This window comes from Rhinoraja longicauda, chromosome 1 (assembly GCF_053455715.1).
Source record: "Rhinoraja longicauda isolate Sanriku21f chromosome 1, sRhiLon1.1, whole genome shotgun sequence".
Lineage (NCBI taxonomy): Eukaryota > Metazoa > Chordata > Chondrichthyes > Rajiformes > Arhynchobatidae > Rhinoraja > Rhinoraja longicauda.
In genome coordinates this window covers 142,052,062-142,076,023 of record NC_135953.1, presented here as the reverse complement: position 1 = coordinate 142,076,023, position 23,962 = coordinate 142,052,062, and the positions used below count along the sequence as shown (strand labels likewise).

Here is a 23,962-nt window from a genome sequence, read left to right as displayed (position 1 = left end):
TTATCATGCCAATAAAGTATTTTAAATTGAAAATTGACTATCGACTAACGTCTATTATAAACCCGCAGACTCCCACAGCTGCCCACTACTACTCTGTATACACCACACCTGAGCCCAAGATGAGGTGCTCCAGACTAGAACATCCGAGATGTCCTCATTCTTTAGGGAACGGGAGTTCCCCTCTCCCATCGTAGATGAGGCCCTCACTCGCGTCTCCTCGCAGGTCACGGGGAGAACGTACAAACTCCGTACAGACGGTACCCGTAGTCGGGATGGAACCCGGGTCTCCGGCGCTGCATTCGCTGTAAGGCAGCAACTCTACCGCTGCGCCACCGCGACCACCCTTCTCGCCCAAGTGCTCCCACCTGGGTCCCTCCCAGCCCGGCCAGCACCAGTCCCCCGCGGTATTGACACCAGGAATGGCAGCAGGCTTACCTTGGGATGGAGACGGACTGGTAGAAGGGAAGGGGATCAGCATGCAGTGTGTCGTTCGAGGAATGTCGGTGGGTCTTCTCCTGGAGTGGAAGAAGGGACACAATTTGTCACTTCAGACAAAAACGACATCACCGTGGTCAATGGTACTTCATACCTCCCATGTACCGAGGGACAGTGAGAACCATTTTGTGCATGCAGGATGCACCACAGCCTGGTTTGGGAACAGCTCCATCCAAGACCGCAAGACATTGCAGAGAGTTGTGGACACAGTCCAGACCATCACACAAACCAACCTCCCCTCCATTGACTCCATCTACACCTCACGCTGCCTCGGCAAGGCCAGCAGCATAACCAAGGACCAGTCTCACCCCGGGCAAGAGGTACAGAAGTGTGGAACTACCTCTCCCATCGGGCAAGAGGTACAGAAGTGTGGAAACGCACACCTCCAGATTCAGGGACAATTTCTTCCCAGCTGTTATCAGGCAACTGAACCGTCCTATCACCAACTAGAGAGCAGTCCTGACCTCCCATCTACCTCATTGGTGACCCTCGGACTATCTTTAATCGGACTTTGCTGGCTCTACCTAAAACGTTATTCCCTGATTATGTATCTGTACACTGAGAGTGGCTTGATTGTAATCATATGTAGTCTTTCCGCTGACTGGTTAGCACGTAACGAAATATTTTCGCTGTACCTCGGTTAACGTGACAATAAACTAAACTGAAAAACAGGGTGACAGACTTTCCTGCCGTTGCCATTGGGAGTATTGCTAGTCACAGAGTCAGTCACACAGCACGGAAAAGGCCCATCGGCCCAACTCATCCATGCCAACCAATATGCCCCATCTACGCTAATCTCATTTCACGTTTGGCCCATATCCCTTTACTTTAGACTTTAGAGATACAGTGCAGAAACAGGCCCAACAACCCACTGAGTCTGCATCGACCAGTGATCACATAGAAACATAGAGAATAGGTGCAGGAGGAGGCCATTCAGCCCTTCGCGCCAGCACCGCCATTCATTGTGATCATGGTTGATCATCCACAATCAGTAACCCGTGCCTGCCTTCTCCCCATATCCCTTGATTCCACTAGCCCCTAGAGCTCTATCTAACTCTCTTGTAATCCATCCAGTGAATCGGTCTCCACTGCCCTCTGTGGCAGAGAATTACACAAATTCACAACTCTCTGGGTGAAAAAGTTCCTTCTCACCTCAGTTTTAAATGGCCTCCCCTTTATTCTTAGACTGTGGCCCCTGGTTCTGGACTCCCCCAACATTGGGAACATTTTTCCTGCATTATTTTCCCCCGTAGGACAAACTAATTTAGGCCAAAATACAGGATGTCCCGGCTAATACGGGACAGTTGGCAACGCTAGTGAGGATGGAGAGTGGTATTGCCACCCTCGACGTGCACATGGTTTCCCTTTAGCCCCTCTGTCGTGCAAGGTCACAGAGTAAAGAGGAAAGACGTTTTCGGACGGATTTAGCTTAAGCACTGAACCATATCCCCGGCACCTTTAATAGCCAGTGAAAGGCATCTGGAGTCATGGGCAGTTGTAGTGGGTGAGTGAGTGGTGACAAAGGGCACCAGTCACCAGTCACCAGTTTGTGAACGGAGTTAGAGACGGGGCATGCAAGCGAGCGCATTAAAGGCATTCACTGACCTGGAATACAGAGAGGGTTGGCACGCAGCGAGGGGGAGACAAAAGGCACATGGTTACAGCTTGTAGTGAAGCAGGGCTAGCTGGAGAGTGGTAGACACAGAGCTGCAGCAGAATGAGGCATTGTGAGGCAGAGAGAGAGAGGGGGGGGAGAGAGAAAGGGGGGGGGGAGAGAGAAAGGGGGGGGAGAGAGGGGGAGAGAGAAAGGGGGGGAGAGAGAAAGGGGGGGGAGAGAGAAAGGGGGGGGGAGAGAAAGGGGGGGAGAGAGAAAGGGGGGGAGAGAGAAAGGGGGGAGAGAGGGGGAGAAAGAGGGGGGAGAGAGAAAGGGGGGGAGAGAGAAAGGGGGGAGAGAGGGGGAGAAAGAGGGGGGAGAGAGAAAGGGGGGGAGAGAGGGGGGAGAGAGAAAGGGGGGGAGAGAGGGGGAGAGAGAAAGGGGGGGAGAGAGAAAGGGGGGGAGAGAGAAAGGGGGGGGAGAGGGGGAGAAAGAGGGGGGAGAGAGAGAGGGGGAGAGAGAAAGGGGGGGAGAGAAAGGGGGGGGGAGAGAGAGGGGGGGGAGAGAGGGGGAGAGAGAGCGGGGAGAGAAAGAGGGGGGGAGAAAGGGGGGAGAGAAAGGGGGAGAGAGAGAAATGGGGGGAGAGAGAAAGGGGGGGAGAGAGAAAGGGGGGAGAAGGGGAGAAAGAGGGGGGAGAGAGAGAGGGGGAGAGAGAGAAAGGGGGGAGAGTGAGTCGGGGAGAGGGAGAGGGGGGGAGGGAGAGGGGGGGAGAGAGAGTGGGGGAGGGAGAGGGGGGAGAGAGGGGGAGAGAGAGGGGGAGAGAGAGAGGGGGGAGAGAAAGAGGGGGGAAGAAAGGGGGGGAGAGAAGGGGAGAAAGAGGGGGGAGAGAGAGAGGGGGAGAGAGAGGGGGGAGAGAGAGAGGGGGGTGAGAAAGAGGGGGGAAGAAAGGGGGGAGAGAAGGGGAGAAAGAGGGGGGAGAGAGAGAGGGGGAGGGAGAGATGGGGGAGAGTGAGAGGGGGAGAGGGAGAGGGGGGGAGGGAGAGATGGGGGGGAGAGTGAGAGGGGGGAGAGGGAGGGGGGGAGAAGGGGGGAGGGAGAGGGGGGGAGGGAGAGGGGGGGGAGGGAGAGGGGGGAGGTAGAGGGGGGGCGGGAGAGGGGGGGAGGGAGAGAGGGGGTGAGATAGAGAGGGGGGGGTATAAGGCAGAGGAGAAATGAAGAGCGGGAGATGAAGGCATTGTGTGAGGTGAGATGTGGGTGAGATGTTGAGTGGGATGTGCCCCCGGTGTTGTGAGCTGGAGTGTGGTTTTACTCACTGTCAGTAGACATATTACTGCCTAGGAAAGGTTCTTGCTCCATCATGTCCATTGAGATTTTAATTGCAGGAACTTTCTCTGAGATGGGGTAATCGGACTGTGAAGGAAATGTGCACAAGGCTTTTAACACCACGCATCAGAGACGTAATGAGTGAGAGTTGATCGGTGGCCTTAGGGTTGGCAACTTCATCACTCACAAATACGGGACAAAGGGCGACGTCACCGCCCCGCGCCCCACGCGACCTCACCCAGCCAGCGTCCGGGCCTACACTGTCTGGGCCTACAGCGTCCGGGCCTACACTGTCTGGGCCTACAGCGTCCAGGCCTACAGCGTCCGGGCCTACACTGTCTGGGCCTACAGCGTCCGGGCCTACAGCGTCCGGGCCTACAGTGTCCGGGCCTACACTGTCCGGGCCTACAGCGTCCGGGCCTACAGCGTCCGGGCCTACACTGTCTGGGCCTACAGCGTCCGGGCCTACAGCGTCCGGGCCTACACTGTCTGGGCCCACACTGTTGGGCCTACAGCGTCCAGGCCTACTGTGTCCGGGCCTACACTGTCTGGGCCTACAGCGTCCGGGCCTACACTGTCTGGGCCTACAGCGTCCGGGCCTACAGCGTCCGGGCCTACAGTGTCCGGGCCTACACTGTCTGGGCCTACACTGTTGGGCCTACAGTGTCTGGGCCTACAGCGTCCGGGCCTACACTGTCTGGGCCTACACTGTCTGGGCCTAAAGTGTCCAGGCCTACACTGTCGGGGCCTACAGTGTCCGGGCCTACACTGTTGGGCCTGCACTGTTGGGCCTACAGTGTCTGGGTCTATGCTGTCTGGGCCTACAGTGTCCGGGCCTACAGTGTCCAGGCCTACACTGTTGGGCTACACTGTTGGGCCTACAGTGTCCGGGCCTACAGCGCCCCCAGTGTAGGCCCGGACAATGTAGGCCCAACAGTGTAGGCCCAACAGTGTAGGCCCGCACACTGTAGGCCCGGAGGCCACCTAACGGAGGTTGCGTAGCAACCCACCTCCAGGCCCGGGCGGCCGCCATTGGTGGAGCGGGAGCACGTGGCCGCTGGCTGGGTGAGGTCACGTGGGGCGTGGGGCAGTGACGTCACCTTGTCCCGTATTTGGGAGTGAGGAAGTTGGCAACCCTACTAATACGTGGCAAGGGCGGTCCCGTACGGGACAAACCAATTTAGCCCAAAATACGGGATGTCCCGGAAGTATGGGACAGTTGGCAACCCTTGGTGGCCTAGTGTCTGGGGTGGAGGGGTGGCTGGGAGAGCCTTGGCTATGGGCACCGCCCCTCACAAGCGGTGGTGTCGATGTGGGCCGCAGTGCCACAGCTCGCAACGCTGGCCGGGACAATCAACACCAGGCAGCTCACTGGGCACCTACTTAACCGGGCCGCTGGGGACCAACGTCAACTCACTCACACTCACACACTCACACAGGGGACTGAGGTGGCCTGTGGATACTCTCACCCCCATCACTCTCACTCACACACATGTGTGTGTGTGTGTGTGGGGTGTGTGTGTGTGGGGTGTGTGTGTGGGGTGTGTGTGTGTGTGGGGTGTGTGTGTGTGTGGGGTGTGTGTGTGTGGGGTGTGTGTGTGTGTGTGGGATGTGTGTGTGTGTGTGTGTGGGGGTGTGTGTGTGTGTGTGTGGGGGTGTGTGTGTGTGTGTGTGGGGTGTGTGTGTGTGGGGTGTGTGTGTGTGTGTGTGTGTGTGGGGTGTGTGTGTGGGGTGTGTGTGTGTGGGGTGTGTGTGTGTGGGGTGTGTGTGTGGGGTGTGTGTGTGGGGTGTGTGTGTGGGGTGTGTGTGTGTGGGGTGTGTGTGTGTGTGTGGGGTGTGTGTGGGGTGTGTGTGTGTGTGTTTGGGGTGTGTGTGTGGGGTGTGTATGTGGGGTGTGTGTGTGGGGTGTGTGTGTGGGGTGTGTGTGTGGGGTGTGTGTGTGGGGTGTGTGTGGGGTGTGTGTGGGGTGTGTGTGTGTGGGGTGTGTGTGGGGTGTGTGTGTGGGGTGTGTGTGTGGGGTGTGTGTGTGTGGGGTGTGTGTGTGGGGTGTGTGTGTGGGGTGTGTGTGTGGGGTGTGTGTGTGTGGGGTGTGTGTGTGGGGTGTGTGTGTGGGGTGTGTGTGTGGGGTGTGTGTGTGGGGTGTGTGTGTGGGGGGTGTGTGTGTGGGGTGTGTGTGGGGTGTGTGTGGGGGGGGTGTGTGTGTGGGGTGTGTGTGGGGTGTGTGTGGGGTGTGTGTGGGGTGTGTGTGGGGTGTGTGTGGGGGGGGGTGTGTGTGTGGGGTGTGTGTGGGGTGTGTGTGGGGTGTGTGTGGGGGGGGTGTGTGTGTGGGGTGTGTGTGGGGTGTGTGTGGGGGGGGGTGTGTGTGGGGTGTGTGTGGGGTGTGTGTGGGGTGTGTGTGGGGTGTGTGTGTGTGGGGTGTGTGTGTGTGGGGTGTGTGTGTGTGTGGTGTGTGTGTGTGGTGTGTGTGTGGGGTGTGTGTGTGTGGGGTGTGTGTGTGTGGGGTGTGTGTGTGGGGTGTGTGTGTGGGGTGTGTGTGTGGGGTGTGTGTGGGGTGTGTGTGTGGGGTGTGTGTGTGGGGTGTGTGTGTGGGGTGTGTGTGTGGGGTATGTGTGTGGGGTGTGTGTGTGGGGTGTGTGTGTGGGGTGTGTGTGTGGGGTGTGTGTGTGGGGTGTGTGTGTGGGGTGTGTGTGTGGGGTGTGTGTGTGGGGTGTGTGTGTGGGGTGTGTGTGGGGTGTGTGTGTGGGGTGTGTGTGTGGGGTATGTGTGTGGGGTGTGTGTGTGGGGTGTGTGTGTGGGGTGTGTGTGTGGGGTGTGTGTGTGGGGTGTGTGGGTTAAGGGTATAAATAATGTGATCATCGTGTTTGATGGCCAGTGGGGCGTCACGGTGACGCAGCGGTAGAGTTGCTGCCTCACAGCGCCGGAGACCCTGGCTCAATCCTGACTACAGGTGCTGTCTGTACGGAGTTTGTACGTTCTCCCCGTGACCTGTGTGGGCTTTCTCCGGGTGCTCCGGTTTCCTCCCACACTCCGAAGATGTGCAGGTTTGTAGGTTAATTGGTTTAGTTTGGAGATACAGCGCAGAAACAGGCCCTTTGGCCCACCGGGTCCGCGCCGACCAGCGATCCCCGCACATTCACTGTAAGGCAGCAACTCTACCGCTGCACCACCGTGACCGCCTGAGGTTCAATGTAGGGTAGTGTGAGTGTGCGGGGATCGCTGGTCGGCGTGAACCCGGTGGGTGTAGGGGCTGTTTCTGCGCTGTGTCTCTACGCTAGGGGCAGGGTGGGCTGGGGGCTGTTTCTGCGCTGTGTCTCTACGCTAGGGGCAGGGTGGGCTGGGGGCTGAGCCTGCACTGTGTCTCTGCGCTAGGGGCAGGGTGGGCTGGGGGCTGTTTCTGCACTGTGTCTCTACGCTAGGGGCAGGGTGGGCTGGGGGCTGAGCCTGCACTGTGTCTCTACGCTAGGGGCAGGGTGGGCTGGGGGCTGAGCCTGCACTGTGTCTCTGCGCTAGGGGCAGGGTGGGCTGGGGGCTGTTTCTGCACTGTGTCTCTACGCTAGGGGCAGGCTGGGCTGGTGGCTGAGCCTGCACTGTGTCTCTACGCAACGGGCAGGGTGGGCTGGGGGCTGAGCCTGCACTGTGTCTCTACGCTAGGGGCAGGGTGGGCTGGGGGCTGAGCCTGCACTGTGTCTCTACACTAGGGGCAGGGTGGGCTGGGGGCTGAGCCTGCACTGTGTCTCTACGCTAGGGGCAGGGTGGGCTGGGGGCTGTTTCTGCACTGTGTCTCTATGCTAAGGGCAGGGTGGGCTGGGGGCTGAGCCTGCACTGTGTCTCTACGCTAGGGGCAGGGTGGGTTGGGGGCTGTTTCTGCACTGTGTCTCTACGCTAGGGGCAGGGTGGGCTGGGGGCTGAGCCTGCACTGTGTCTCTACGCTAGGGGCAGGGTGGGCTGGGGGCTGTTTCTGCACTGTGTATTTACGCTAGGGGCAGGGTGGGCTGGGGGCTGAGCCTGCACTGTGTCTCTACGCTAGGGGCAGGGTGGGCTGGGAGCTGAGCCTGCACTGTGTCTCTACGCTAGGGGCAGGGTGGGCTGGGGGCTGTTTCTGCACTGTGTATTTACGCTAGGGGCAGGGTGGGCTGGGGGCTGAGCCTGCACTGTGTCTCTACGCTAGGGGCAGGGTGGGCTGGGGGCTGTTTCTGCACTGTGTCTCTACGCTAGGGGCAGGGTGGGCTGGGGGCTGAGCCTGCACTGTGTCTCTACGCTAGGGGCAGGGTGGGCTGGGGGATGAGCCTGCACTGTGTCTCTACGCTAGGGGCAGGGTGGGCTGGGGGGTGTTTCTGCACTGTGTCTCTACGCTAGGGGCAGGGTGGGCTGGGGGCTGTTTCTGCACTGTGTCTCTACGCTAGGGGCAGGGTGGGCTGGGGGCTGAGCCTGCACTGTGTCTCTACGCTAGGGGCAGGGTGGGCTGGGGGCTGAGCCTGCACTGTGTCTCTACACTAGCGGCAGGGTGGGCTGGGGGCTGAGCCTGCACTGTGTCTCTACGCTAGGGGCAGGGTGGGCTGGGGGCTGAGCCTGCACTGTGTCTCTACGCTAGGGGCAGGGTGGGCTGGGGGCCTAGCCTGCACTGTGTCTCTACGCTAGGGGCAGGGTGGGCTGGAAGATGTTTCTGCACTGTGTCTCTACGCTAGGGGCAGGGTGGGCTGGGGGCTGAGCCTGCACTGTCTCTACGCTAGGGGCAGGGTGGGCTGGGGGCTGAGCCTGCACTGTGTCTCTACGCTAGGGGCAGGGTGGGCTGGGGGGTGTTTCTGCACTGTGTCTCTACGCTAGGGGCAGGGTGGGCTGGGGGCTGAGCCTGCACTGTGTCTCTACACTAGGGGCAGGGTGGGCTGGGGGGTGTTTCTGCACTGTGTCTCTACACTAGGGGCAGGGTGGGCTGGGGGCTGAGCTTGCACTGTGTCTCTACACTAGGGGCAGGGTGGGCTGGGGGCTGTTTCTGCACTGTGTCTCTACACTAGGGGCAGGGTGGGCTGGGGGGTGTTTCTGCACTGTGTCTCTACACTAGGGGCAGGGTGGGCTGGGGGCTGAGCTTGCACTGTGTCTCTACACTAGGGGCAGGGTGGGCTGGGGGGTGTTTCTGCACTGTGTCTCTACACTAGGGGCAGGGTGGGCTGGGGGCTGAGCTTGCACTGTGTCTCTACACTAGGGGCAGGGTGGGCTGGGGGGTGTTTCTGCACTGTGTCTCTACACTAGGGGCAGGGTGGGCTGGGGGCTGTTTCTGCACTGTGTCTCTACACTAGGGGCAGGGTGGGCTGGGGGCTGAGCCTGCACTGTGTCTCTACGCTAGGGGCAGGGTGGGCTGGGGGCTGAGCTTGCAGTGTCTCTACACTAGGGGCAGGGTGGGCTGGGGGCTGAGCCTGCACTGTGTCCCTCTCTGACTGGGTGACCCAGTTACTGAGTTGCTTGCTCACAAGCACACTGCCTTACATCTTCATTGTCACTCTCCATGCTCAGCTTTTTCTTTTTCTTCTTGTCATCCTCCTTTTTCTTCTTGTCCTTCTCTGGGATGACATCGTCGAGGAAGCTGAGGTCGTGTTGGGTGAAGATGTAGTCCATTGCTTTCCTCACAGCGACCAGCGCCAGGATCTGTGGGACAAGGGGAGACCATGGTATCAACCCCGGGCCACTGACTATTGTTTACGAGGATGTTGCCAGGACTAGAGGGTGTGAGCTACAGGGAGAGGTTGAGCAGGCTGGGTCTCTATTCCATGGAGCGCAGGAGGATGAGGGGAGATCTTATAGAGGTGTACAAAATCATGAGAGGAATAGATTGGGTAGATGCACAGAGTCTTTTACCCAGAGTAGGGGAATCGAGGACCAGAGGACACAGGTTCAAGGTGGAGGGGAAAGGATTTAATAGGAATCCGAGGGGTAACTTTTCCACACAGAGGGTGGTGGGTGTACAGAGGAGGTAGTTGAGGCAGGGACCATCCCATCGTATAAGAAACAGTTGGACAGGTACATGGATTGGACAGGTTTGGAGGGATATGGGCCAAGCGCAGGCAGGTGGGACTAGTGTAGATGGGACATGTTGGCCGGTATGGGCGAGTTGGGCCGAAGGGCCTGTTTCCACACTGTATCACACTATGACTAGTGTGGCTGGGACATGTTGGCCGGTGTGGGTGAGTTGGGCCGAAGGGCCTGTTTCCACACTGTGTCACTCTGTGACTCTAGTGTAGCTGGGACATGTTGGCCAGTGTAGGCGAGTTGGGCTGAAGGGCCTGTTTCCACACTGTATCACACTGTATCACTCTGTGACTCTATGACTACACGACCAACACAACACCCAATTCTCCATCCTAGTCGTTTAAACAGTTCCACACTTCACCACATTATGTAGAAACAAATAACTGCAGATTTTATCAGGATGCATCCCAGCTTGCTTTGGGAACAGCTCCATCCAAGGCCGCAAGAAATAGCAGAGAGTTGTGGACACAGCCCAGACCATCACACAAACCAACCTCCCTTCCACTGACTCCATCTACACCTCACACTGCCTTGGCAAGGCCAGCAGCATCATCAAGGACCAGTCTCACCCCGGTCACTCCCTCTTCTCCCCTCTCCCATCAGGCAAGAGGTACAGAAGTGTGGAAACGCACACCTCCAGATTCAGGGACAGTTTCTTCCCGGCTGTTATCAGGCAACTGAACCATCCTATCACCAACTAGAGAGCGGTCCTGAACTACTATTGGACTATCTTTGATCGGACTTTGCTGGCTTTACCTTGCACTACACGTAAACTAAACTTGCACTAACCCTTTTCATGTATCTGTACAGTGTATGGCTGGATGGTAATTGTGCATTGTCTTTCCGCTGGCTGCTTATCACGCATTAAAAGCTATTCACTGAACCTCCGTACACGAGACTCTAAACTAAACTAAACTGATGATGGTTTATACCACAGATAGACACAGAGTGCTGGAGTAACTCAGCGGGTCAGGCAGCATCTCTGGAGAACATGGACACAGAGTGCTGGAGTAACTCAGCGGGTCAGGCAGCATCTCTGGAGAACATGGACACAGAGTGCTGGAGTAACTCAGCGGGTCAGGCAGCATCTGTGGAGAACATGGACACAGAGTGCTGGAGTAACTCAGCGGGTCAGGCAGCATCTGTGGAGAACATGGACACAGAGTGCTGGAGTAACTCAGCGGGTCAGGCAGCATCTGTGGAGAACATGGACAGGTGATGTGGGTGACAAGGGGGAGGAAAACACACCAGAGTATAAGATTGGAAAACTGTAGCCATGAGTGGGGCAAAGGAGGTGGGGGGAGTAGAGTTTAAGATAGATGGGTGTGGAGAAACTATTGTATGTTTTGGTGTATATTTCAGGTGTATATATTTCAGAAGCATTTAGAAAACAGACGATGAAACAAGAGGGGTATTAGCTATATGGTGAGGTCGGAGAAATATGTGGGGGCTTTGGAGAGGGTGAGAGGGGGTTTACCAGACACTGCCTGGATTAGAGGGGTCAGCTACAGGGAGAGGATGGAGTGGGTATAGAGGGGGTTTACCAGACGCTGCCTGGATTAGAGGGGTCAGCTACAGGGAGAGGATGGAGTGGGTATAGAGGAGGTTTACCAGACACTGCCTGTACTCTGGGGTAGTGGTTACAGGGAGAGGCTGGGATTGTTTTATATGTAACTTTGCTGGTTGAGGGAAGACTTGATAGAAAAGTCTCTTGGGATTATCCGTAATGCGATCTGCCAGAGCTATCTCCTGGACTCTTTTTGCCCTTCTGACTTCCTTTTTTTAGTTTAAACTAGACTAGACTAGACTGGACTGGACTGGAATGGACTGGACTCAACTGGACTGGACTGGACTGAACTGGACTGGACTAGACTAGCCTGGGCTGGTCTGGATGGACTGGACTGGACTGAAGTGAAGTGGTGCAGACCGGACTGGACTGGACTGGACTGGACTGGACTGGACTGGACTGGACTGGAGTGGACTGGACTGGAGTGGAGTGGACTGGACTGGACTGGACGATGTGGTTCGGCGAGGTGGAGCAGTGTGGACTGAACTGGACTGGACTGGACTGAACTGGACTGGAGTGCACTGCAGTGGACTGGACTGGAGTGGACTGGACTAGACTGGAGTGCACTGGACTGGACTGGACTGGACTGGACTGGAGTGGACTGGACTAGACTGGAGTGCACTGGACTGGACTGGAGTGCACTGGAGTGGACTGGACTGGAGTGGACTGGACTAGACTGGAGTGCACTGGACTGGACTGGACTGGACTGGATTGGAGTGGACTGGACTAGACTGGAGTGCACTGGACTGGACTGGACTGGACGACATGGTTTGACGAGGTGGAGTAGTGTGGACCTACCATGACGGGGAAGATGATGGCGGCCACGGTGGATTTGAGGACCCAGAGCATGGTGAGGCAGACCACCTGGATGAAGGTGTAGAGGTGGACACGACGCAGTGGCACGTGGCGCAGGTAGATGAAGTCTGGCTGGTGTTTGGCCGGCATCAGCAGCAGCTTCAACCGATCCATGAACTGGAACACAAAGCACACGCACAGAGTCACTGATAGCCCCTCCGCTGCCCATCCACCCCCCCCCCCTCACAGAGACACAGAGACACAGAGACACAGGGACACAGAGACACAGGGACACAGGGACACAGGGACACAGAGACACAGGGACACAGGGACACAGGGACACAGAGACACAGAGACACAGGGACACAGGGACACAGAGACACAGGGACACAGAGACACAGAGACACAGAGACACAGGGACACAGGGACACAGGGACACAGGGACACAGAGACACAGAGACACAGGGACACAGAGACACAGGGACACAGAGAGACAGGGACACAGGGACACAGGGACACAGGGACACAGAGACACAGAGACACAGGGACACAGGGACACAGAGACACAGGGACACAGAGACACAGAGACACAGGGACACAGAGACACAGAGACACAGAGACACAGTCACACAGAGACACAGAGACACAGGGACACAGAGACACAGAGACACAGTCACACAGAGACACAGAGACACAGGGACACAGGGACACAGGGACACAGGGACACAGGGACACAGAGACACAGGGACACAGGGACACAGGGACACAGGGACACAGAGACACAGACACACAGAGACACAGGGACACAGAGACACAGAGACACAGTCACACAGGGACACAGGGACACAGGGACACAGGGACACAGGGACACAGAGACACAGGGACACAGGGACACAGGGACACAGAGACACAGGGACACAGAGACACAGTCACACAGGGACACAGGGACACAGAGACACAGAGACACAGTGACACAGTGACACAGGGACACAGAGACACAGGGACACAGGGACACAGGGACACAGAGACACAGAGACACAGTGACACAGTGACACAGGGACACAGAGACACAGTGACACAGTGACACAGGGACACAGAGACACAGTGACACAGGGACACAGAGACACAGTGACACAGTGACACAGTGACACAGGGACACAGTCACACAGAGACACAGGGACACAGGGACACAGTCACACAGAGACACAGAGACACAGGGACACAGGGACACAGAGACACAGGGACACAGAGACACAGTCACACAGAGACACAGAGACACAGGGACACAGTGACACAGTCACACAGAGACACAGGGACACAGTGACACAGTCACACAGAGACACAGAGACACAGGGACACAGTGACACAGAGACACAGAGACACAGTGACACAGTGACACAGTGACACAGGGACACAGACACACAGAGACACAGGGACACAGAGACACAGTCACACAGGGACACAGGGACACAGAGACACAGTGACACAGTGACACAGGGACACAGAGACACCTATACGAGTCCCAACTCCCACATTTGGCCCATATCCCTCTAAACCTGCCCTATCCATATACCTGTCCAAGTGCCTCTTAAATGTTATGACAGTCCCTGCCTCAACCACCTCTGGCAGCTGATGCCTTATATACCCCCCACCTTCTATGTGGAAGAAGGTTTCTCTGGATCTGTTGTTCAGTTGTGAATCTGTGGAATTCTCTACCACTGAAGGCAGTGGAGGCCAATTCACTGGATGCATTCAAGAGAGATTTGGATATAGTTCTTAGGGCTAATGGAATCAAGGGATGTGGGGAGAAGGTAGGAACAGGGTTACTGATTCTGGATGATCAGCCGTGACCATATTGAATGGCGGTGCTGGCTCGAAGGGCCGAATGGCATCCTCCTGCACCTATTTTGTGTCTCAATGTTTTTATGTTCCTATTAAATCTTTGCCCCCTCACCTTAAACCTACACCGATCAGCCAAAACATTATGACCTGTTGAGCCAAAACATTATGCCCACCTGCCTAATATGTTGTTGGTCCTCCGTGTGCAGCCCCATACGCAGCAGGGTGCGATGCACTGTGTATTGTGACACATTCCTCCCGTGACCACCATTAACATTTTCTGTGACTTGTGCCACAGTCGACCTTCTGTCGGTTCGGACCAGACGGGATAGCCTTCGTTGCCCTCGCGCATCGATGAGCCTTGGGCGCCCAACACCCTGTCTGTCGCCGGTTTGTGGTTTGTCCCTCCTCGGACCTCTGTCGATAGGTACTCACCACTGCTGACCGGGAGCACCCCACAAGCCTTGCCGTTTCACAGATGCTCTGACCCAGTCGTCTGGCCATAACAATTTGGCCCTTGTCAAAGTCGCTCAGGTCTTTACTCCTGCCCATTTCTCCTGCACCCCAAGCATCAACTTCAAGAACTGACTGTTCACTTGCTGCCTAATATATCCCACCCCTTGACAGGTGCCATTGTAACAAGATAATCAATCTTATTCACTTCGCCTGTCAGTGGTCATAATGTTTTGGCTGAGGAAGAGTATCGACCTGAAAAGTCGTCTGACCATCCCCTGCACGGCCGCTGCCCGACCCACTGAGTTCCTCCAGCACTGTGTGCTTTTGGCGATGTTTACACGCCAACTGTTACCAGGTGGTTTCCCTGGGTTTGTGGAGAAGGCAGAGTTGGGGCTACTCACCTGCACGCCATTCAGCGAAGCAACGCCCATGTACAGAAACACTCCGTATAGTACCGGCATCGGAATGAACTGCAAGCAACAGAGACGTAAGTGAGACATGGGGAGTGTTCAGACCAGGGTTGCCAACTGTCCCGTATTAGCCGGGACATCCTGTATTTTGGGCTAAATTGGTTTGTCCCGTACTGGACCGCCCTTGTCCCCTATTAGGCCTGGGTGGCGCTGTAGGCCCGGACACTTTAGGCCCGGACAGTGTAGGCCCAGACGCTGTAGGCCCGGACAGTGTAGGCCCAGACAGTGTAGGCCCAGACAGTGTAGGCCCGGACAGTGTAGGCCCGGACAGTGTAGGCCTGGACGCTGTAGGCCCGGACAGTGTAGGCCCGTGCAGCCGCCATTGGTGGAGTAGGAGCACGTGTCCACTGGCTGGGTGAGGTCATGTGGGGCGGTGACGTCACCTTTTGTCCCTTATTTGGGAGTGAGACAGTTGGCAACCCAAACTGTGACCCACCAACCTGACACTAAATACCCCACGGTGATATCTGGGGGGAGTCGAGTCTCCAAATATCGTGCAGCACCGGCTCACAGCAGCCACAAGGAGGCAGGAGTGAGCTGCAACCTTGCAACATGGTGCACATGGGGCAGTTCACAGTGTGAAGTTAGACACAAAATGCTGGAGTAACTCAGCGGGTCAGGCAGCATCTCTGGAGAACATGGACACAGAGTGCTGGAGTAACTCAGCGGGTCAGGCAGCATCTGTGGAGAACATGGACACAGAGTGCTGGAGTAACTCAGCGGGTCAGGCAGCATCTCTGGAGAGGAGGAATGGGTGACGTTTCAGGCTGAGACCTTTCTTCAGACTGGTTAGGGATGAGGGAAACGAGAGATATAGATGGTGATGTGGAGAGATAAAGAACAATGAATGAAAGATGTGCAAAAAAGTCACGATGATGAAGGAAACGGGCCGTTGTGAGCTGTTTGTTGGGTGAGAACGAGAAGCTGGTGTGACTTGGGTGGGGGAGGGACAGAGAGAGAGGGAATGCTGGGGCTACCTGAAGTGAGAGAAATCAATATTCATACCACTGGGCTGTCAGCTGCCCAAGCAAAATATGAGATGCTGTTCCTCCAATTTGCGTTTAGCCTCACTCTGACAATGGAGGAGACCGAGGACAGAAAGGTCAGTGTGGGAATGGGAAGGGGAATTAAAGTGTCCAGCAACAGGGAGATCAGGTTGGTTCAGGCGGGCTGAGCGAAGGTGTTCTGCGATACGATGGCCCAGTCTGTGTTTGGTCTCGCCGATGTGTAAGAGTCCACATCTTGAACAACGGATACAGTAGATGAGGTTGGAGGAGGTGCAAGTGAACCTCTGCCCAACCTGAAAGGACTGTTGGGGTCCCTGGACAGAGTCGAGGGGGGAGGTAAAGGGACAGCTGGGGGGGGGGGGGGAGAGAGGGAGAGAGGGAGAGGGAGAGGGGGAGAGGGGGAGAGTGGGAGGGGGGAGAGGGGAGAGGGGAGAGGGGGGGGAGGGGGAGAGGGGGAGAGGGGAGAGGGGGAGGGGGGAGAGGGGGAGAGGGGGAGAGGGGGAGGGGGGAGAGGGGAGAGGGGGAGAGGGGGAGAGGGGGAGGGAGGGTGAGGGTGGGTGAGGGTGGGAGAGAGAGAGAGAGAGAAAGGGGGAGAGAGAGAGAGAGAGAGAGAGAGGGAGGCCAGGCGCTGGGTGATACTTGTTGGAGTGAGGTACCTTGAGGATGGGTGCCATGAATATAGACGCTCCAGTCAGAATGAAGACAATGATGCCAGTCACTCGCTGTTCCCTGGAAACAGACCAAAAACCAGGATGAACGACTCCAACACACTGACGTCACAAAGCACAATCTGCACCCACAGGCGGTCTGGTCTGGCTTAACCAATCTGCTATGTTGCCAACTATCGGATTTCTACAGGTGTACCATCACAAAAAATAACCTCCCTCCATCTACACCTCACGCTGCCTCGGCAAGGCCAGCAGCACAGACCGTCACACAAACCAACCTCCCTTCCATTGACTCCAACTACACCTCACGCTGCCTCGGCAAGGCCAGCAGCATCATCAAGGACCAGTCTCACCCCGGCCACTCCCTCTTCTCCCCTCTCCCATCAGGCAAGAGGTACAGAAGTGTGGAAACGCACATCTCCAGATTCAGGGACAGTTTCATCCCAGCTGTTATCAGGCAACTGAACCGTCCTCTCACCAACTAGAGAGCGGTCCTGACCTCCCATCTACCTCATTGGAGACCCTGGGACTATCCTTGATCGGACATTATCTTGCACTAAACGTTATTCCCTTCATCATGTATCTGTACACTGTGGACGGCTCGATTGTAATCATCTTGATTGTATTCTTTTCTTTGGACAACACACGCCAAGAAAGCCTTTCTCTGTACCTCGGTACACATGACAATAATAAATTAAACTAAACACAAATGGTAGATAGAGAGCACATTGACTGGTTGGATCGTGGGCTGGTTCAGTGACTCAAACGCCCAGCAATGGAGATCGCAGAGAGTGGTGGACACTGCCCGCTCCATCACTGTACTAACCCCCCCACCCCACCATATAAGGCCCATCATGGGTACTGACCCCCCCCCCCCCCACCATCGAAGGCCCATCACTGTACTGAACCCCCCCCCCCCACCATCGAAGGCCCATCACTGTACTCCCCCCCCACCATGGGAGGCCCATCATGGGTACTGACCCCCCCCCCTACCATCGAAGGCCCATCACTGTACTGAACCCCCCCCACCATCGAAGGCCCATCATGGGTACTGACCCCCCCCCCCCACCATCGAAGGCCCATCATGGGTACTGACCCCCCCCCCCCCACCATCGAACGCCCATCATGGGTACTGACCCCCCCCACCATGGAAGGCTCATCACTGTACTGAACCCACCCCACCATGGAAGGCCCATCACTGTACTCCCCCCCCCACCATGGAAGGCCCATCACACACTGACCCCCCCCCCCCACCATGGAAGGCCCATCACTGTACTGACCTCCCCACCATGGAAGGCCCATCACTGTACTGACCCCCCCACCATCGAAGGCCCATCACTGTACTGAACCCCCCCCACCATCGAAGGCCCATCACACACTGACCCCCCCCCCCCCACCATCGAAGGCCCATCACTGTACTGAACCCCCCCCCACCATCGAAGGCCCATCACACACTGACCCCCCCCCCCACCATCGAAGGTCCATCTCGGGTACTGACCCCACCATGGGAGGGATCTGCAGAGAGTGGTGGGCACTGCCCGGTCCATCACAAGGACTGACTGCCCTACTCTTCTAAAACCCCCTCTGCTCAGGAGACGGTGTCTCAGACAGTGCAGCACCGCCTCAGAGATCTCCAGCCAACAACCTTCCTGTAGCAAAGTCTCACCAACGTTCTATAAATGATTACCCGTTCACACAGGGCATCACGGTGGCGCAGCGGTAGAGTTGCTGCCTTACAGCGAACACAGCGCCGGAGACCCGGGTTCCATCCCGACTACGGGTGCTGTCTGTACGGAGTTTGTACGTTCTCCCCGTGACCTGCGCGGGTTTTCCCCGAGATCTTCGGTTTCCTCCCACACTCCAAAGACGTGCAGGTTTGTAGGTTAATTGGCTTGGTAAATGTAAAAATTGTCCCTAGTGGGTGTAGGATAGTGTTAATGTGTGGGGATCGCTGGTCGGCACGGACCCGGTGGGCCGAAAGGGCCTGTTTCTGCGCTGTATCTCTAAACTAAACTAAACTAAACTAGTTCTATGTTATCCCACCTTCACATCCACTCCCTACACACTAAGGGCAATTCATGCTCATAAGATCTAGGAACCAAATTAGGCCATCAAGTAATAGCTGATTTATCTTTCCCGCTCAACCCCATTCTCCTGCCTTCTCCCCATAACCCCTGACACCCGCACTAATCAAGAATCTATCAATCTCCGCCTTAAATATACCCACTGACTTGTCCTCCACAGCTGTCTGTGGCAATGAATTCCACAGATTCACCACCCTCTGACTAAGGAAATTCCTCCTCATCTCCTTCCTAAAGGTATGTTCTTTAATTCTGAGGCTGTGGCCTCTGGTCCTAGACTCTCCCACTAGTGGAAACATTCTCTCCACACCCACTCTATTCAGGCCTTTCAATATTTGGTACGTTTCAATGAGGTCCCCTCTCATCCTTCTAAACTCCAGTGAGCCCAGGCCAAGTGCTGACAAACGCTGATCATTAGCTCAAACTAGTTGTGTGTTATCCCACTTTCTCATCCACTCCCTGCAATTTACAGAGGGTCAATTAACCAACAAACCCTCATGTCTTTGAGATGAGAGAGGAAACCAGAGCACCCGGAGGAAATCTATCTCTCCCTCTCAATCCCATTCACCTCCCTTCTCCCCGTAACCTTTGACCACCCGCACTAATCAAGAACAATCTCTGCCTAAATAATACCCACTGACTCGGCCTCCACTGCCGCCTGTGGCAATGAGTTCCACAGATTCACCACCCTCTGGCTAAAGAAATTCCTCCTCATCTCCACTTTGAAGCTGAGGAAATTCAGAGTGTCTCTGAGGATCCTTCATTGCTTCTACTCTGGGGCTGCAGAGAGCATCCTGTCCGGCAACATTACAGTCTGGTTTGGGAACAGCTCTGCCCAGGACAGGATGGCCCTACAGAGAGTAGTGCGTTCGGCAGAACGCACCATGGGAACTACACTCGTCCCCCTGCAGGACCTATACATCAGGAGGTGTAGATCCAGAGCCAGCAACATTATGGGGGACCCCTACCACCCCAGCAACGGACTGTTCCAGCTGCTACGGTCAGGTAAACGCCGCTAGCTGGGTGAGGTCACGTGGGCACGGGGCGGTGACGTCACCTTGTCCTGTATTTGGGAGTGAGGAAGTTGGCACCCCATAGTGGGAGGAAACCGGAGGAAACCCACGCAGTCATGGGGTGAACGTGCAAACTCTGTACAGACAGCGCCGGTAGTCAGGATGGAACCCGGGTCTCTGGTGCGGTTAGGCAGCAGCTCTACCGCTGTGCCACCCTGCCACCCATGGTGATTCCCTCGCGGTGCTCGCTGGCCGCTGGGCGCTGGGGGGAGGTCAACTTCATACCTGACCCCCAGGAACTTGGGCAGCTCCCCGGGTGCTGACGTCTCCGTCTCCATCTTCAAGCTGTCGAGGTGGGCGATGGAGATGACGGTGGCTGCCACGTACCACGGCAGACCCATGAACGAGCACAGGGCCATCAGGATGGCCACCAAGAACAGGTCCAGATGGTAGCCTGCACCCTTCTGCAACACAAACACACACAACAAGCCATGAGGACGGGGATGGACCCAAACACTGCCTCAGCCCTATCACCCAAACACCAACACCAGCGGGTCAGGCAGCATCTGTGGAGAACATCATATCAATAGACAATAGACAATAGACAATAGACAATAGGTGCAGGAGTAGGCCATTCAGCCCTTCGAGCCAGCACCGCCATTCAATGCGATCATGGCTGATCAGTCTCAATCAGTACCCCGTTCCTGCCTTCTCCCCATACCCCCTCACTCCGCTATCCTTAAGAGCTCTATCCAGCTCTCTCTTGAAAGCATCCAACGAACTGGCCTCCACTGCCTTCTGAGGCAGAGAATTCCACACCTTCACCACTTTCTGACTGAAAAAGTTCTTCCTCATCTCCGTTCTAAATGACCTACCCCTAATCCTTAAACTGTGGCCCCTTGTTCTGGACTCCCCCAACATTGGGAACATGTTTCCTGCCTCTAATGTGTCCAATCCCCTAATTATCTTATATGTTTCAATAAGATCCCCCCTCATCCTTCTAAATTCCAGCGTATACAAGCCCAATCGCTCTAGCCTTTCAACATACGACAGTCCCGCCATTCCGGGAATTAACCTAATGAACCTACGCTGCACGCCCTCCATAGCAAGAATCATATCATATCATATATATACAGCCGGAAACAGGCCTTTTCGGCCCACCAAGTCCGTGCCGCCCAGCGATCCCCGTACATTAACACTATCCTACACCCACCAGGGACAATTTTTTTAAAAAACCATTTTTCCCCAGCCAATTAACCTACATACCTGTACGTCTTTGGAGTGTGGGAGGAAACCGAAGATCTCGGAGAAAACTCACGCAGGTCACGGGGAGAACGTACAAACTCCTTACAGTGCAGCACCCGTAGTCAGGATCGAACCTGAGTCTCCGGCGCTGCATTCGCTGTAAAGCAGCAACTCTACCGCTGCGCTACCGTGCCGCCCCGTTGCGCTACCGTGCCGCCCATGGACACAGAGTGCTGGAGTAACTCAGCGGGTCAGGCAGCATCTCTGGAGAACATGGACACAGAGTGCTGGAGTAACTCAGCGGGTCAGGCAGCATCTCTGGAGAACATGGACACAGAGTGCTGGAGTAACTCAACGGGTCAGGCAGCATCTCTGGAGAACATGGACACAGAGTGCTGGAGTAACTCAGCGGGTCAGGCAGCATCTGTGGAGAACATGGACACAGAGTGCTGGAGTAACTCAGCGGGTCAGGCAACATCTCTGGAGAGGAGGAATAGGTGATGTTTCGGGTCGAGACCGTTCTTCAGTCTGAAGAAGGGTCTCGACCTGAAACGTCACACATTTCTTCTCTCCAGAGATGCTGCCTGAGCCGCTGAGTTATTCCAGCACTCTGTGTCTACCTTCGATTTTAACCAGCATCTGCAGTTTTTTCCCTACAGAGATGTCAAGGTATGTGGAATGGTTCGGCAATGGTGGTTTATGTTCATCACGGAGCCACGATCTTTAGTTTGGTTTAGTTTATTGTCACGTGTACCGAGGTACAGTGAAAAGCTTTGTTGTTGCGTGCTGTCCAGTGAGCGGAAAGACTGCACATGATTACAATCTAGCCGTCCACAGTGGACAGATACAAGGATAAAGGGAATAACGTTCAGTACAAGGTAAAGTCCAGTACAGTCTGATTAAAGACTGTACATGATTACAATCGAGCCATAAATCGATTTGTACCAGCATCTGCAGTTATTTCCTTATATTACAATCGAGCCGTCCAGTGTGCAGATACAGGGTAAAGGGGAAGTCCAGTGTGCAGATACAGGGTAAAGGGGAAGTCCAGTGTGCAGATACAGGGTAAAGGGGAAGTCCAGTGTGCAGATACAGGGTAAAGGGGAAGTCCAGTGTGCAGATACAGGGTAAAGGGGAAGTCCAGTGTGCAGATACAGGGTAAAGGGGAAGTCCAGTGTGCAGATACAGGGTAAAGGGGAAGTCCAGTGTGCAGATACAGGGTAAAGGGGAAGTCCAGTGTGCAGATACAGGGTAAAGGGGAAGTCCAGTGTGCAGATACAGGGTAAAGGGGAAGTCCAGTGTGCAGATACAGGGTAAAGGGGAAGTCCAGTGTGCAGATACAGGGTAAAGGGGAAGTCCAGTGTGCAGATACAGGGTAAAGGGGAAGTCCAGTGTGCAGATACAGGGTAAAGGGGAAGTCCAGTGTGCAGATACAGGGTAAAGGGGAAGTCCAGTGTGCAGATACAGGGTAAAGGGGAAGTCCAGTGTGCAGATACAGGGTAAAGGGGAAGTCCAGTGTGCAGATACAGGGTAAAGGGGAAGTCCAGTGTGCAGATACAGGGTAAAGGGGAAGTCCAGTGTGCAGATACAGGGTAAAGGGGAAGTCCAGTGTGCAGATACAGGGTAAAAGGGAAGTCCAGTGTGCAGATACAGGGTAAAGGGGAAGTCCAGTGTGCAGATACAGGGTAAAGGGGAAGTCCAGTGTGCAGATACAGGGTAAAGGGGAAGTAGGGGCAGCAGGAAACTGCTTCAACTAGTTGGAAGAGATAAGAAGTTTAAGAAACGAGAAACCTGTGAGCTGTCCAAACTCACAGCCAGGCGGCCACCAGATTGGGTACAGACGGTCAGGTGAGGATGTGACAATGGGTAGTTAGGATGGTAACAGGAAGGACACGTGGCTGGGGACGAGTTCCTGCCTCCCATAGTCACTCCCAGCCATGGCAGCTCATAGACAATAGGCAACAGGTGCAGGAGGAGGCCATTCGGCCCTTCCAGCCAGCACCGCCATTCAATGTGATCATGGCTGATCATTCACAATCAGTACCCCCGTTCCTGCCTTCTCCCCATACCCCCTGACTCCGCTATAATTAAGAGCTCTATCTAGCTCTCTCTTGAATGCATTCAGAGAATTGGCCTCCACTGCCTTCTGAGGCAGTGAATTCCACAGATTCACAACTCTCTGACTGAAAAAGTTTTTCCTCATCTCCGTTCTAAATGGCCGACCCCTTATTCTTAAACTGTGGCCCCTTGTTCTGGACTCCCCCAACATTGGGAACATGTTTCCTGCCTCTAACGTGTCCAATCCCTTAATAATCTTATACGTTTCAATAAGATTCCCCCTCATCCTAAATTCCAGAGTATACAAGCCCAGTCGCTCCAGTCTTTCAACATATGACAGTCCCGCCATTCCGGGAATTAACCTAGTAAATCTACGCTGCACGCCCTCAATAGTAAGAATATCCTTCCTCAAATTTGGAGACCAAAACTGCACACAGTACTCCAGGTGCAGTCTCACTAGGGCCCTGTACAACTGCACACAGTACTCCAGGTGAGGTCTCACTAGGGCCCTGTACAACTGCACACAGTACTCCAGGTGCAGTCTCACTAGGGCCCTGTACAACTGCACACAGTACTCCAGGTGCAGTCTCACTAGGGCCCTGTACAACTGCACACAGTACTCCAGGTGTGGTCTCACCAGGGCCCTGTACAACTGCACACAGTACTCCAGGTGTGGTCCCACTAGGGCCCTGTACAACTGCACACAGTACTCCAGGTGTGGTCTCACTAGGGCCCTGTACAACTGCAGAAGGACCTCTTTGCTCCTGTACTCAACGGATGTCCCACCTCCCTCTTGCTAACAATGATCTATTCTACAGTTTCCTTTAGCTTCGTCATCTTTGATCTCTCGTTTTCACACCTTACCCTTTCATATCTCTGTGTCTCTCTCACCCCTGGCTCAGTCTGAAGAAGGGTCTTGACCCGAAACGTCACCCATTCCTTCTCTCCAGAGATGCTGCCTGACCCGCTGAGTTACTCCAGCACTCTGTGTCCATGTTCTCCAGAGATGCTGCCTGACCCACTGAGTTACTCCAGCACTCTGTGTCTATCTTCGGCGTAAACCAGCATCTGCAGTTCCCTTCCTACACATACTAGTTTTAACACTGTATGTGTTTGTCCAGCTGTGATCTCACCATAGTCCTCCACCAGCCGAGCGTGTCTGGTTACTGATTTCCACTGCTCTGCCTTCCTCACCCTTGTCTGCAGCCCATTAGTGGGGGAGATCCCTGGGCTGTCACACGCCCTGTGAAAGGGGCTTTGCCTGATCCTGCTGGGTGGAATACTTTGTTCTCTTCAATTTCCCATGAACTCTCCACACTCCCAGGCAGAG

The 23,962-nt window shown here is 55.5% G+C and overlaps 1 protein-coding gene across 4 annotated transcripts in view; it reads right to left on the bottom strand.

The window, feature by feature from the left end:
* Nucleotides 1-23,962, bottom strand: part of LOC144597902 (electrogenic sodium bicarbonate cotransporter 1-like) — a 176,072-nt gene that overhangs the window by 8,767 nt on the left and 143,343 nt on the right. For 2 of the 4 annotated variants that reach the window (XM_078407694.1, XM_078407703.1), the window contains exons 19-25: nucleotides 19,615-19,793; nucleotides 16,224-16,296; nucleotides 14,492-14,560; nucleotides 11,799-11,972; nucleotides 8,894-9,052; nucleotides 3,403-3,499; nucleotides 436-515 (exon numbers count right to left, since the gene is read on the bottom strand). In XM_078407694.1, the coding sequence (XP_078263820.1) occupies nucleotides 472-515; nucleotides 3,403-3,499; nucleotides 8,894-9,052; nucleotides 11,799-11,972; nucleotides 14,492-14,560; nucleotides 16,224-16,296; nucleotides 19,615-19,793 (795 nt within the window). In that variant the 3' untranslated portion in view covers nucleotides 436-471. The remainder of the gene's footprint in view (nucleotides 1-435; nucleotides 516-3,402; nucleotides 3,500-8,893; nucleotides 9,053-11,798; nucleotides 11,973-14,491; nucleotides 14,561-16,223; nucleotides 16,297-19,614; nucleotides 19,794-23,962) is intronic. The other 2 variants (XM_078407675.1, XM_078407685.1) reach the window with 1 other exon arrangement.